Source organism: Falco biarmicus, chromosome 5 (genome assembly GCF_023638135.1).
Source record: "Falco biarmicus isolate bFalBia1 chromosome 5, bFalBia1.pri, whole genome shotgun sequence".
Taxonomy (NCBI): domain Eukaryota; kingdom Metazoa; phylum Chordata; class Aves; order Falconiformes; family Falconidae; genus Falco; species Falco biarmicus.
In genome coordinates, this window is record NC_079292.1 from 56,090,318 (window position 1) to 56,104,315 (window position 13,998).

At 56.1% G+C, this 13,998-nt stretch overlaps 1 protein-coding gene across 1 annotated transcript; it reads left to right on the forward strand.

Moving 5' to 3' along the window:
* Window positions 1–2,187: 2,187 nt before the first annotated feature.
* PMM1 (phosphomannomutase 1) lies at window positions 2,188–13,952 on the forward strand. The gene is made up of 8 exons (XM_056341172.1): window positions 2,188–2,330; window positions 2,440–2,557; window positions 3,497–3,573; window positions 3,781–3,872; window positions 6,202–6,301; window positions 7,106–7,181; window positions 10,034–10,149; window positions 10,946–13,952. The coding sequence occupies exons 1-8, from the start codon at window positions 2,262–2,264 to the stop codon at window positions 11,066–11,068; spliced, it is 771 nt and encodes a 256-aa protein (XP_056197147.1). The 5' UTR covers window positions 2,188–2,261; the 3' UTR covers window positions 11,069–13,952.
* Window positions 13,953–13,998: the final 46 nt, after the last annotated feature.

Consider the following 13,998-nt stretch of genomic DNA (forward strand, 5'->3'; position numbering starts at 1 on the left):
GAGTTTCTAAAGCAGCATGACAAATTATCGGGAGAAAGCAGAGCAGGTAGATTAAGTTTTGGAAAGTTCTCCTGGTAGCATTAACCCAGTGGCACTGTAGGAGTGCAAAAATGTGAACACTGACCAGTATTTTAGCAGACTTCCCAATTTTGGGAAGCGCCCCGAGGTGGCACTGCTGCCTTGCAGCTCAGGGACGCACCTGCGCCCGGGGAGAGCAGCTCTGCTTTTGGGAGGTCAGAGTCACGTCAAAGCAAGAGGCAAGAGGGTCTCTCCTAGACAAGAAAGCTGCAGGTAGGAGCAGCCAGGAGACAAAATCGTAAGGCAGCTTGGGCTACGGCAGGAACTGAGTGCTGCTACAATGAAGGGCTGCAACATGAATGAGCTGACAGGTTTTCCTAACGCCATGCCTTTTCCACCCAGATGTGGGAAGTCCTGTCCTTGAACCATGTTGTGACTTACAAAAAATAAAGGCTTGCACTCCTGAACCCCCAGGAGCTCGCTGTGTATGTTCCCATGGCTGTCTTTTGAGAGTCCTGGGTGTTAGCTCGTGGCTCTGCTGGAAGGGAGTGCAGCTCTTTGGCTTCTGGTAGTCAAGCAACCCAAATCCATGAAGGCATCTCTACTTGCTCGTCAGCATGTCATGGTAGACATACTTGAAGGTATTCATATTCTGTAGTAAGTGTCCACACCTTAACTGATGAGGGATATGTGTAATCACACCTTGACAAGCCCTATAAAAATGAGCATAACCCTCGAGTGAACTAAAAATTCATCACCCAATTTCATACTAAGCAGCTGGGTGATGAGAAACTGTTCTGGGAGCTGCAATGCATCTGAGAAAAGAATCCAGCTTTTGGAGGTTGGGAGTTCATAATCAGGGTCTGATCCAGAAGGCCCCAGAAGCCGTGATTTTGCAGGAACGTCAATGCCAGGGCAAATACCGCTTGTAATACCCATCCAAGACTGCCTGACTCTCCGTGTTGTGGAGGTAACTCACAGGAACACTGTGGAAATAGCTATCCTGGTGACTTTAAGTGGAGGACACAATGAAAGCCTCCCCCCCAGCAAATAGCTGAGGATGTTTTGGTAAACCTTGTCCAAGGCAATGGCATGGAAGTAAATTATTAACATTGTTTCTGCTGAAGTGGGAGCAGCAAAATCGGGAGCAAAAAACAGTCTGTGAAGCCATCTGAATCCTTCATTTTGAGGGGAATCTGGTGAAGAACTGTGAAAAGGGGTTGTGCAATATCCTGAAAGTAAATAATACTGGGAAAAAACAATCAGACTGTCAAAAAGAATCTTCCCCCCAGTTCCAGCCTAGCTCAGCACACTGAGCACTATCCAGGGAGAGAAGGCAAGCTAACTGCTGAGCAAAAAGCATTGAATGTCCCACATAGGTTGTTTCTGATGTTGGAAAATAATTTAGGAAATACTGTAGGAGACAGCAGCTGGGCAGGCTGTCCACCATTACCTACTGGGCCAGCACAATGCGGAGCCGTATGGATATGGTCTGGGCAGATGGTGTCATTAAATCTGAAATTACTTGTGGGGTAACTGCTAAGTGGGTCAAAGCAAAAGTTACTGCAAGAAACAGATTCGGCTTTGTGCAGCAGCGGGTGGGGGCTGAAAACTTCTCCAATGGAAATACAAGCGGTTAACAGCATCCGATTGGAAACGTGGGGTGAGGGATGGGGACCGACCAGGTGAATGGATGCTCCTCCTGTCCCCACCCTCAGGACACAGACACCCCCAGAGGAGCTGCGTTTACCCGGCAGCTCAATCCAGACCCCCAGCCCCTAAATGCGTGCGGATGCTGCAGTAACCGCAGCCGATGTGCGGACACCCGCACGCACACCGCCCCCAAACCCCGGGTCCGTCAGGAGGGCTCCCAAGCGCAGCGTCTAAGGGGAACCGCTGGGGCGGGAAAGCGGTTCAGCACCTGCGCGTTACTGCACCGCGGGGGGGCTACGGGGGTGCGGGGGAGGGGCTGCAGGGCTCCCCGTGGCCGCGCCAGCCCCCCGGGCACGTCGGCGCGGCGGCTGCCGGAGGAGCGGCGGCTGCCGGGGCGGGGGTGGCTGCCGGGGGGTCGGGGGCTGCCGGGGGGTCGGGGGTGGCTGCCGGGGGGTCGGGGGTGGCTGCCGGGGGGTCGGGGGCTGCCGGGGCGGAGGCTGCCGGGGGAGCGGCTGCCGGGGGGCGCGGCCGCCATCGCCGCCCGGCCGTGGCCCCGCCTCCCGCTCACAGGGCCCGGGCCGGCGGCGGGGATGGCGGCGGCGCGGGGCCGGGTGCTGTGCCTCTTCGACGTGGACGGGACCCTGACGCCGGCTCGGCAGGTAGCAGGGCCCGGGGGCGCTGGGATCGGGCGCGGGGGGCACCCACCGAGGTCGGCGTGGCGGAGCTCGTCCCGCCGGCTGCGGCCTCAGCCGCTCCTTCCCCTTCCAGAAAATCGATCCGGAGGTGGACGCGTTCCTGCGGGAGCTGCGGGAGAGGGTGCACATCGGCGTGGTGGGCGGCTCCGACTACGCCAAGATAGCCGAGCAGCTGGGGGACGGGGACGAAGGTGAGACGCGGCCGACCAAGTCTTCCGGGGGTCACCCGTGTCTTGAATCCGACCCCGAGGCTGCCGGGGGTGCTGGCTGTGCCGGGGGGGGGGGGGTTGCTGGCCGTGCCTGTGGGGGTGCTGGCCGTGCCGGGGAGGGGGGGGCTGTGCCGAGGGGGCTGGCTGTGCCGGGGAGGGGGCTGGCCGTGTCCGGCGTGGAGGGCTCCCTCTGGGAGGGCAGGGATGCTGCAACCCACGCTGCCGCGCCGCCGGCGGCTTCGTATGAGCTTCATCTTCTGGGCTCTGACAGGTCCCACCCGCCACCCCCCCCCTTGCACATTTTGCCTCCCTGCTGCTCCATGGTGCGGGCTCTGGGGGGTTCCTCGTCGCGTTTCAACGGGGACGCGAGGCACAGGAAGGAGGGGGGGGGGCAAGGGGGCCGCCCCCGCCGTGTTCTCCCTCCCTGGCATGGGTGGCAGCGCGGCCGGGCTCCCAGCTCTGCCCCCGGCCTCGGTACCGGGGGGCGGCCGAGGAATTCCCGGCTGGAGCTGTGGCAGTCTCGGCAGGGCTGCGTGGCCGGGTTGCAGCAGGGGCTGGAGTTAGATAACCAGTAGCTGCATCACCCCGGCGGTGGGAAGGGGGGGAGAGCGAGCAGAATAACATGCACGCGGTTGAAGGCCTGACATTTTGGAGGCCTTATCTTTGGCCTGCCACTGATTCAGCCCGTGACCTCGGTCAGGTCGTTTCCCCCTGTGTGCGTCAGCTCCCCACCTGTGAGCAGAAGATAATCTCCTCATCCGTTGTGGAGAGTGAGGAGGGTCGGCGGCCCTGTGCAGAGCGTGGGAGACACGGGAAGGGTAGTGCTAGGGAACTGGGAGGATGGCTCAGTCCTCAGCCCAGTCCTTTTGGCCCCTTTTCCTAGACGGCTCATGGTTCCTCTTTTGTTTCCTCCCTCTTCAGTCATCGATAAGTTTGACTATGTCTTCGCAGAGAACGGCACAGTGCAATACAAGAACGGGCAGCTGGTCTCCAAGCAGGTAGGCCCAGCTCCCCTTGCAGCCGTGGCTCTCTGTCCCCCCACCCTGTGTGCGCTGTGGGGGGCAGCGCCTGGCCCCGGGCGGGTGGGCGGCCCTGTCTCTTCTCCCCACGTGCCAGGTCTGAATGTCCATTCCTCCAGGTCATGTTCTTGGGTGGGCTTCGCAGGAGGTCAGGCATCTTCCTCATGCCCCCTTCTCCTCCTGCAGGCCATTCAGGACCACCTGGGGGAAGAGCTCCTGCAGGATCTAATCAACTTCTGTCTCAACTACATGGCGCTGCTGAAGCTGCCCAAGAAACGGTAACAGCCCAAGCCCATGCAAATGGCAGTCACATCACTGATTTCTAGGGAGCTCTGAGCTCCAGAGCTGTCCTAAGGACAGCTGAGATGCTGAGCTTGTGTCACTCCGGGTTTTATCTTTGTATCTAGAGACCCTGTGTAGGATCACTGTCCTACCAAACTGGGCGCAGTGGGCAAATAATGGAGAAGGGTCTTTGTTCTGGAGAGTCTGCACTATTTTTTAGCATAATGCCTGCTCTTTTGCCCCTCGGATTTTCTTTCGTGGGAAGCAGGGTACAGCCACTGCATGCGTCAGGATACAGCCACTGCATGCATCTCATTTAGGACAATGGTACCAGCTTGTTACTGGTCAGGGTGTCAGGCATCGTTGGTCATATGAGTTTCCAAACAGATGAACAATGGCTCTTAAGATGGGAGGTCCAGTGCCTGAGCACACAGTTTCACGCTGTTTCTAACCCAGAGTCCCTTGGTGCCATGGGTAATAGGGCTGGCCCCACTCTGGCCTCGACCAGGTGTTCCCGTCGGCTTCCCCCCGTGAGATCCAGCAGCCGCAGGGTGAGCTGGGTTGGTACACCTCCTCTGAAGGAAGGCTAGGCCACTGCCAGGCAATAAAGGGGCAGTTTTCCATTGGATCGGCTTGTTCTGTTATCACTGAGAGAGAGTGATGGCGTGAGGGTGGAAGGGGAGAGCAGGAGGACCTCTTTCAGAGGCAGCCTGCAGTTAAGCCAGCCTGGGTGCAGTGTCAAACCACTCCTCAGACCACAGTTTCACAAACCCTTGAAGCGCAAACACGTGAGCCAGCAAGGCTGTTGAAAGCAGCGACTCTGCCCTCCCCTTGTCCCAGCTGGTTTGTTCCTGCTGTCCCCTTGTGTTTGTACGGTGAACCCAAGCAAGTGAGCCGTTTGGTCAAAACTAAACTGATAAAAGTTGCTAAACTGTGATCCAGGTTAGTAGCCTGATGTGAGTCACCATGTGGCAATATGAGGATCAGGGAGAGGGACCAGGGTGGCTCCTTGCCACAGGACTGCCGGCTGAACAGACCCCTGAAAGCATGGGCTGGGACCCAGAACCCTCAAGCTTGTTTGGTTGCCTCCTTGCTTTCTGGTTGCCCAACAGCTTCATGAAGGTTCAGCTCCTAAGCGCTTCTGTGGACTTAGGCTTATGGGATTTCTAGCAAAGCAAGGACTTTAACCGGCATTTCCCAAGTCACGACCTGGGGCATGATCCACCAAACCCTTTGTGCTGCAGAGATGCTGCTCCCAGGCTGCAGGCATGGCTGCCTGTGTGTCCATTCCCCATGATGTTCTTCACTGTGTTACGAGACAGGAGGTGGAGAGTTTTCCTCCCAGAGTCAGAGTGGCAAGCACTTTATCTCAGAGAAACAGTGGGTAGGGCTAGGAGGGACATCAGAGGGTTAATGAGCTCAGGGCTCCTCAGCTGGACAGGGAAAGGGGTCTCACTGCTCCAGCTAGGTTTCCACAAGAGCTTCAGTCCATTTTCAGATTGGCAGTGCTGTCATCCCCTGCTGTTTCTGCCCCACTAGTGCTGGTACCTGTCTGATCCCTCGGTGAGCTATTCCAAGGTGATAAGCAAACAGAACTGGCTGGGTTTATAGTGAAGAAAAAAGAAAGAGCAGTTTTCTGCCAGCTTAGTGCTTTGAACCAGCCCACCAAAGAAGCGGCAGAGCAGTAATCCCTGTGCAAGGTGAGGGTGGCAAGCAGGAGCTGGGTCCTGTCCGTGCAAGCTTAGGTAAGAGTTGCAGTCAAGACAAACAGTAGATGCAAAGGCCCTGCAGGTCCTACCTGATGTGTGTCCCACGAGGAAGTCCTGATTCCTCATCAGCCTGCTGCCAGACATCAGCAGTGAGTTACACTGACCTGGTCCTTTCCACTGCCCCAAGGTACTGCCAGCTTCACCCAGCCCACCCAAAGGTTCTTAAAAGCCTCCAGGGGTGGAGATGCCACTGTCTCATCAGGCAGTTGGTCCAGTCCAGGCAATAGCTGTCCTTGCAGTTATTGCAACATTGGAAAATGTTTCCTATCATCTCACCTAAGCTTGTTGCTTCCAGCCTGTCCCCAGGGCACACAGGAACTGTTCATTCCTCTTCTCTTACAGTCTCTTTTTGTGAAACTATGAGCCCCTTGTAGACCTTTAGTGGAGTTGTTGATGCCTGGTCTCTGCCTGGCATGAATAACCCATGAGTGGCAATGGCTTCTCTCCTCCTGCATGTCCCTGCAGAGACTGCGTGCCTCACTGAGCAGCTATTCCCCTGGCAAGGTCTGGTTTTCTCTCCCTGCCCCAGTAATCTTGTGCCCTTGCCCACCCACAGAGGAACCTTCATTGAGTTTCGCAATGGGATGCTGAACATCTCCCCCATCGGACGGAGCTGCACCCCAGAGGAGCGAATAGAGTTCTCTGAGCTGGACAAGGTACGCGGGCCAGACTCGGGCTCACCCTTCCCATTGATGGTTTTGCACCACAGATCTTGGGTCTTACCCGCTTCCCCCCTTCCCAAGGAGAAGGGAGCCCAGCTCCAAGCTGTGCACTGGGCCAACACATGCCACAAGGTGGAGGCAGGACTAGGGGTCAGAAAACCCAAGGAGAGACACAGATGGAGGAATTTGACTTCATTGGAGACCACCCACTGTGGTGGCCAGCAGGATTCCTTGTGCTGTGGGAGAGCCCCAGGGAATAAGGCGCTTCACTGGTGTTTCCTCATTTACTGTAACCGAAGGTGGCCCAGCATCTGTCTTCTCTCTCCCAGTCTCCCAGCCCCAACAGAGCAGGAACTAATGGGCTTTGCAGACTGAGAGGGCCACAGCGGCGGATCTGCTGAGCAGACCTCTGGAGCACTTGGCCCATGCCCACAGCAGTTTCTGCCTGGCGGAGCTTTCTTGGGGTTAAGGGATCAGTCTGACTTTGCAAGACTTCTTAAGCAAAGCTAGAGACTTTGGGTTATGAACTGGGCTTCTGGGAAACTGAAGCAGTTGCATTTCATTGCCAAGGAAGGGCTAGGATCTGCTCTTCCCAGGAGCCTGCTGGAGCTGTCCTGAGCTGGTGGCCTTTGACGCAGATGCTGGGCAGCACTGGTGAAAGCTGGCTAAACGGTGTTACGCTGGGGCTGAGGGCAGGTGGGAAGGGAGTGGAGCAATCAGCCAGAATTGTCTACCAGACAGCTTACAGCGGATGGTCAACTCTAATTCAAACCCTCTTTCCTTCCCCTTCCTCCACAGAAAGAACGGATCCGGGAGAAGTTTGTGGCAGCCTTGCAGAGGGAGTTTGCTGGCAAAGGCCTGCGTTTCTCTCGAGGTGAGCAGAGGGGGCTTCCCTGGCTTTGCCTTGGCCTCTTTACCATGTTTTCCATAAAATGCTGGGAAGGGGAGCAGGAATCCCAGCTGTTCCCTCTGGGGGCCTGGAGACCCCAGGAAGAGCACAAGGAGCTTCTGGTCCTAGAGAGCTGCTGCAGGGGCATCACATTCACTTCCATGGCAGTGTGACAGCAGAGAGTAAACTATGCTGCAAATTTGCCTCCCCGGGAATCAGCCAGACAGGCGAGGTTCTGTCCTGTGATGTTATCTCTGCCTTAATTTCAGTTAGCTCTGTGGAGCTCACCCCTGACCAGAAGGTCTGTTCTGGCTCAAGTAGCAGCAGCAGGGTGGCCAGCAGAGCTCCGGGCACATGCACTCCTCTCTAGGAATGAGACAGGAGCCTCATGCATGTCTCAGCTCTGGGGTTTTCTTAGGAGGGTTGGCTACAAAGGAAACATCTTTCTTCCCGGACAAAGAGCTGCTGGGAGGCAAGGAGTTTGCATCTCCGTGCCATGGGCTTTTGCAGGGCTGCTTCTTGGAGTGGCTCTTGGAGCCAGCTTACCAAAGACAAGGAGCCAAAGGAGAGGCTTGAGCAATCCTGGGGGTCTGGCCAGGACAGGGAGGAAAATAAGGGTGTGTAAGTGGTGGGGTGGCTGCTGGAAGAAGACCCTCCGTAGAGCAGATGGGTATGTGTGAGATAAGAAGATGCCATGTGGCAGCCTAGCCAAAGGGGAAAGGGGTGACAAGACTGAGAGGCAGCAGGTGACACCCCACTTGCACCCAGTGTGGGCCAGTGCAGAGGGTCTAGCCCTCTGGTCCTCCAAGGGCTTTCCTCCTGAGAGCCTCCCCTTGCCTTCAGCATCCTGTGCTGCCCAGAGCACTGACACACACCGTTTGTCACAGCAGAGAAAGAGAAGGTCCCCGCCGCCATGTCCCCGCAGGCACGGGGGACGAGAGCAGAACAATGGGCCATTCTCCTCTGACTTTGGGAAGCCACCATGAAGAGCCCAGGCCTGTTGTGTAAAAGCATGAAGACAAGGGGAGCTGCGGGCCTCCCGCTCCTCCACAAAGAAAACGCGGGGTGTCTCAGGTCAGGCATCCAAAAACAGGAACACGTGGAAATAGGGCTGTTCTGCCAAGCTGGCTCCATGTGTCTTGTCCCAGGCTGTGGAGGACACAAGCCCCAGAGGTGGTAGGAGATCTCCCTGCAGCTCTCCAGACACATGCTCTGCCTAGGTGAGGGACAGTGCTGGCTGTCCTCCACACCATCTCTTCTCCCTTTGGTTTCCTACCCTCTGCAGCTGGCATCAGGAGCCCCTTCTTGCTGCCCAGTTCTGATTAAAAGGCCAGAACACCGTGAAATGCAGCATTTTTCACAGGTAAATGGCTTTAGATACAAAACCAAGAAGGTTTTTAATGAGGTCAGTGAAGTTTAGCTCCTGCTCTGGCCTGGGGGCATCCCCATCTTCCCTGAGCTCACAAGCCACTTGTTCCTGTCCATATCACAGTGCTAGGGCACCCTGTCCAGTAGTGAATCCTCTGCCCTGAGCTGAACACACAGGCTCCATCTCCAGCTCCTCAGGCTCCAAGGAGGGTTGGTTTGGGAATCCCAAACCAACAGGGACACCTCAACCAGCCAGGGAGGAGGAGAGGAGCATGTGCACGTTTAAACAGTCCAGGGTATCAGTGCCTCTGTGCCACAGCAAGGACTGTCCCTGTGGCTACCTGTCTATTCACCCCCTTTCTAAGAGAGGTGGGGTTATGATTTATGAAGATGGAGTTTGTGAAACTCCAGGATTGCTGGTGGGCTATTAGATTGCCTGGAGAAGCAGGGGTTCCCTTGAAACCAAGAGGAAAAGCAGAGGTCCCCTTGAAACCAAGAGGAACAGAGACATGAACTAGCAGGAGGACGCATATCCCAGTTCAAATCCCTGATCCTCCTGGCTCCAAACAAGACCCAAACATGTGTGTGCCCCAAGCCATGGGCCTTGTTTTGGGACAAACATGTCACTTGTGTCCTTGCTGGGACAAGGGTCTGGCTCTGCAGCCTGTGCATGCAGCAGGGCAGCTTGAGAGGGCAGGGAAGGTGCTGCCTCCAAAGGCGGCACAGTGCTGGAGTAAATTTCTCCTGGTCTAAGAGCAAGGGCTGGGAAGTTTGTTAGCCCTTGGTGGCTGCGGGTGTCCATGTGCATATGTGTGCCTGCTCTCTGGGAAAGCTCCCTTACCTCTGTGCGTTCGCCCTGTCTCCTTGGTGCCCCTCCATATGTTGGCAACCCGCCAGCCTGGTTATGTTGCTGGGTCCATGGTTCTTGATCAGCATACAGAGCCTGGTGGGGCCTGCAGTGCAGCCAGCTGGGACCCCTGAGCTGTGCAATGCACGGGGTTTGCTTTGCTTGTGCAGGGTGCCGGGAGCTCCTGGTCCCTGCAGGGTTGAGGCCTGTCAGATCAGTGGGTTTAGAATGGCCAGTGATGTCCACACAAGAGCCTAGGAGAGAGCTCGGTGCCAATCTCCAAGCTCATTGTCCCCCACTGGGACACAGAATATGCTGATGCTCTCTGCAAGGCGTGACCCCACGCCTCCCCCAGCAGATGCATCCCCCCTGCAGCCAGCTGGTTCCTGCTTGCCTGCAGTCAGGGGAGCCATGCTCCTGTCACCCTAGCCATGCTGATGTCATGCCAGCCTGTTGTCATCGGAACAGCATCTGCCACTGGCCTAGCCCACATGCACACCGAGGCAGAGCTGGGCTCCCCACAGACATCCATCCCCCTCCCCTACTCCTGTCTGTCCCAGGGTAGGGGGGCACCCTGCTGGCTCCCACCAGCATTGCCTCATGCCCTCCCTTCTTCTGGCAGGTGGCATGATCAGCTTTGACGTCTTCCCAGAGGGCTGGGACAAGCGCTACTGCCTCAACGTGCTCGACGATGAGAGATTTGATACCATCCACTTCTTTGGGAATGAGACAACCCCTGTGAGTATGCCCTGCTCGCCCCACACACGGCTGTTTTCTCTCCTGAATGGAGCTGCCCCATCATGGGTCCCACAGCCTGGGTCCTGCTGGTGGCTGATACAGTCCTCTAGTGGTGCCGCGAGGAGGAGAGATGCTGTTGTGCAGCACGTGTTTGTGGTGGGCTAGTGCTGGTGGCAGGCCTGCCAGGTCACGGGAAAATTGCCTTGGATTCACTGTGCTGGGGAGCAGGTCCACCTCAGCATCACTTTCCTCCCCCTGGCACCCTTAGGAGGGGGGAAGCCACTTCTGTGGCCCACAAGACCCAAAACACAAGCCCCCAGCACTTAGGAGAGGGCTTTTCAACAACAGGAACAGCTTCACCTTCCCTTTAGAGTGGTGGGGGATGATGCTTCCTTGCTGCTGCAGACCACCTTGGCCATCCACTCAGCTCTTCCCAGATGATGGCAGCCTCTGCTTCCCAAATGTGCTGACCTCACCTGCTAGCCCCTCTGCGGACAGGGCAGGGTTAATCCTGGGCGCCTGGACAAGCTTTGCTGGTCTGGGACCTTCCCCATCCTTTCTATGCTCCTCCCCTGGCACTGAAGAGGGGAGGCCAGAAGGAGGGAGCAGGGCTCCCAGCCCAGCCTCTGCCTCCGTGGGCCACCAAAGCCCTGGCAGCCCCTTCCCCAGCAGGTCCCTGCCTGCCCAGCTGCGGGCTCCCACCCCGGCTCAGAACAGAGCAAGATGCAGATTCATGTATTAGGATGCTCTGGTAAGATCCTGCTAATGCTTTCCCCATTTTTCTATTCCACTGCAGGGAGGAAACGATTATGAAATCTATGACGATCCCCGCACGGTGGGACACAGTGTCCAGTCTCCCCAGGACACAGTCCAGCGATGTCGTGAAATCTTCTTTCCAGAGAGAGCAAATGAGCGCTGACTGCCAGGTCCCCACAGCCCTGCCCCACCCTCACCCTCTCCCCCCACCGGGAAAAGCACCTTCATTTGAGGAATCTGCTCAGGGTAGACTGAAGAAACCACTTTCCAGATCTGGTCGGGAGGTAACGTGTGAGTGCAGGTGGGTGTGCAGGAGGGGGCTTTGCTGAGCAGCCCTTTGGCACTCCCCATCTACAGCTCGTGGGACCAGACCCTCCTCAACTCCAGAAAAACTTCTCTCTTGACAGTTTGGGCTGTGGTGGGTGCGATGCAGATGCTTTGTTGGTCGGAAAGCATTTGAAAGGGCCAGTCATGAGAGTATGTGTGTGTCCGTCCCGTGCTCCCTCCCCTCTTCTCTTTTTCACTCTGTTTCTCTTAACAGTTCTGCCTGAGGAACATGTGTCTCCCCTTTCTGTCCCCCTTGTGTCTTGGCCAGGGAGGCTGGGGCTGCTGAGGCCCCTGGCACACTCACCAGATCCGCTTTGAGGCAAGAGGCCAGGAAGGCTGTTGTTTGCTCCAAGCCCATGGTAGGAAGGGGTAGCTGTGACCCCAGCTCATTGCAGCATTGTACATCCTAACAGGGAGGGTCACCATATCCTTCATCTCAGTGCCACGCTGTGCCAGTCCCTACAGGTGATCTGGGAATGAAGTTTTAAAATGGCTGGGTTCCTGCTCTGAGCTTTGCTCAGGTGCATGAAGAACCTAATTCTCTCTTTAGCTTACAAAAAAACCCCAGGGTTTATTTTCTCTGTTCTGAAGAAGTTCTCAAGTCAGACCTTGCCTTGTGCGGCTGGAGGATGCTGGGCGTGCACAGAGCACCCTGTGGAGCAGTTGTGGGCTGAAGGCTTCCTGACAGTCTTCCTACTCCCACGTCCATTAGGTGTCACAGATGTGCCAGTGTAAAACTTACCCAGGGCATTCATTACAGACCAAGTCCCCTCCTTCCCACTGCTCAGATTTCCATGCTGCTGCCAGGGGCATTTTCAGAGAGGGACAACACAGGCCACACCTGGTTTGTAGTGCCAATGGGGGTACCCACTCAGCAGTGCCCTCTGAGCTTACTTTTCCACCCTATCTCATCCCACAAGTTTATGTGGTCACCTTTAGGGAGGCAGGTTCTCCAGTGCAGCTGTCATATGTTCTGCTTCTCTCTTTCTCATGGGTCTTTGTGGGTTGCAAAACTACATCTTTCTTTCAGACCTCGACCTCCTCCCTCACATTGCCCCTTTATTCCTGGCAGTTATGCCCAGGGCATGTGGCCGCACCAGTGATGCTAGTCACAACTTGGTGCTTAAGAGGAGCTCAGGGATCCCCTCAAGGGAGATGTCCTGCTTGTAGCTCCCCAGGGCACATGTATCTGTTGTTTGTGGTCCTGGAGGATGCTGGAGGTTCCTGCAAAACCCCCCCACATTGCTCCCTGAGAACCTTTTTCACCACGTCCCTGCTGGTATGGCACTGCTCTGTCTCTTGGTCCTGTTTCTTCTCCCCTTTCTCTTCTGTTCCCACTTTCCTCACCATTGCTCTTCATCTCCCACCTAGTAGCTGGACTGCAGAGAGAACTTTCTCCGTTGGCCACCGCCAATTAACCAAGAGACCATGTTCCTCAGGTGAGATACATTGGTGCTTTTAGAGCCAGGGCAGGGCTCCCATGTTGCCATGAGCAGAGTTCCGAGTGGACCTTGGCACTGCTGCCTGGCCACAGAAGCAGGGGTGCTGTCTCCTCCACTTGATTGCACCTCTTAACTCTACAACACATCAGGTCTGTAATGCATCACATTTGCATGAGCACAGCGGTCTGCCTAGCATCCAGAAATCCCCAACAAATGCACAAATTCCTCTTTCTGCCCAGAGAAGATTTCTGCATGGGAGAAGAGGACCTGTTGGAGAAGCCTGAATGCAGGGTACCCTTTTTACAGGCCACTGAATTTGGCCCTTCACTGCAACCTTCCTGGAGGAATCGTGCTTTGCGGTTCCTTCTTCTCTGTTTCACTGTGGATCAGGTTATGTATGGGGTTTTGGGGGGTTTCTTTTTCCTGTGTCTATTCAAAGTCGGCAGGATCTCTAGCAAGCTTAGTGGTGAGAGCGGGTCTGGATCTGAACGCACAAGGCACTCTGGTGGCCTTGTGGGCTGAGATAACTTGAATATTTGAAGGGATGGGCAGGCTCTGTCCAAGGCTGTATGTCTGTCCATTGCTCAGGGTGGGGGGAGTTGCAGGGCGAGTGGAGCTGAGGCAGGGATGACCTTCGAGGCACCAGCCATCGCTTTTTCTGCTCAGGAGCTCACATGTGCATGGATGGGATCAAGTTCAGGAACCTTCCCCATTCCTGTCTCTGTCTTACACCAAGCTTGGGCTAGTTGAGGGCAGCTCCCAGCAGGACATCCTGTCCTGCCAGAGGCATGAGGAAGAGGATGGCATCAGAGGTAGCTGGGGCAGCCCCAGGCTTTCAGAGCCACAGAGCAATTGAGGTTGAAGGGACCTCTGGAGGTCATCTGGTCCCATCCCCCTGCTCTAGCAGGGCCACTGAGAGCCTCAGCTGCCATCCCTTGTAGGCAGGGATGAGGCACAGGAGGGGGTGGATGAGGCACGGGACATGCTGGGGTGGGAGCCCTATACCTAGGGGGTGGCGCACGCCTGTCCCTGAGACCCCTTTGCCATGATGCTCCTCTCCCAGTGTGGGTGCCCATGACATAAGTGGGGGTTTCTCCCCCTGTATGCGTGAGTGAGCAGATGTGGTGGGCCCCGTGTCAGGGACCATCTTGCCATATGGCTCCATATCTATGTGAGATGGGCAGCTCCTGTCCGGCTGATACTGTTAAATAAGAAATATATTTAAATACATATATATGTAAATGAAAAAAAATAATAAAATCAATCATATTAAATCTACCACATGCAGCAGCTGGAGGCAGCGTGTGCTTTGTGCCGGCCTCTG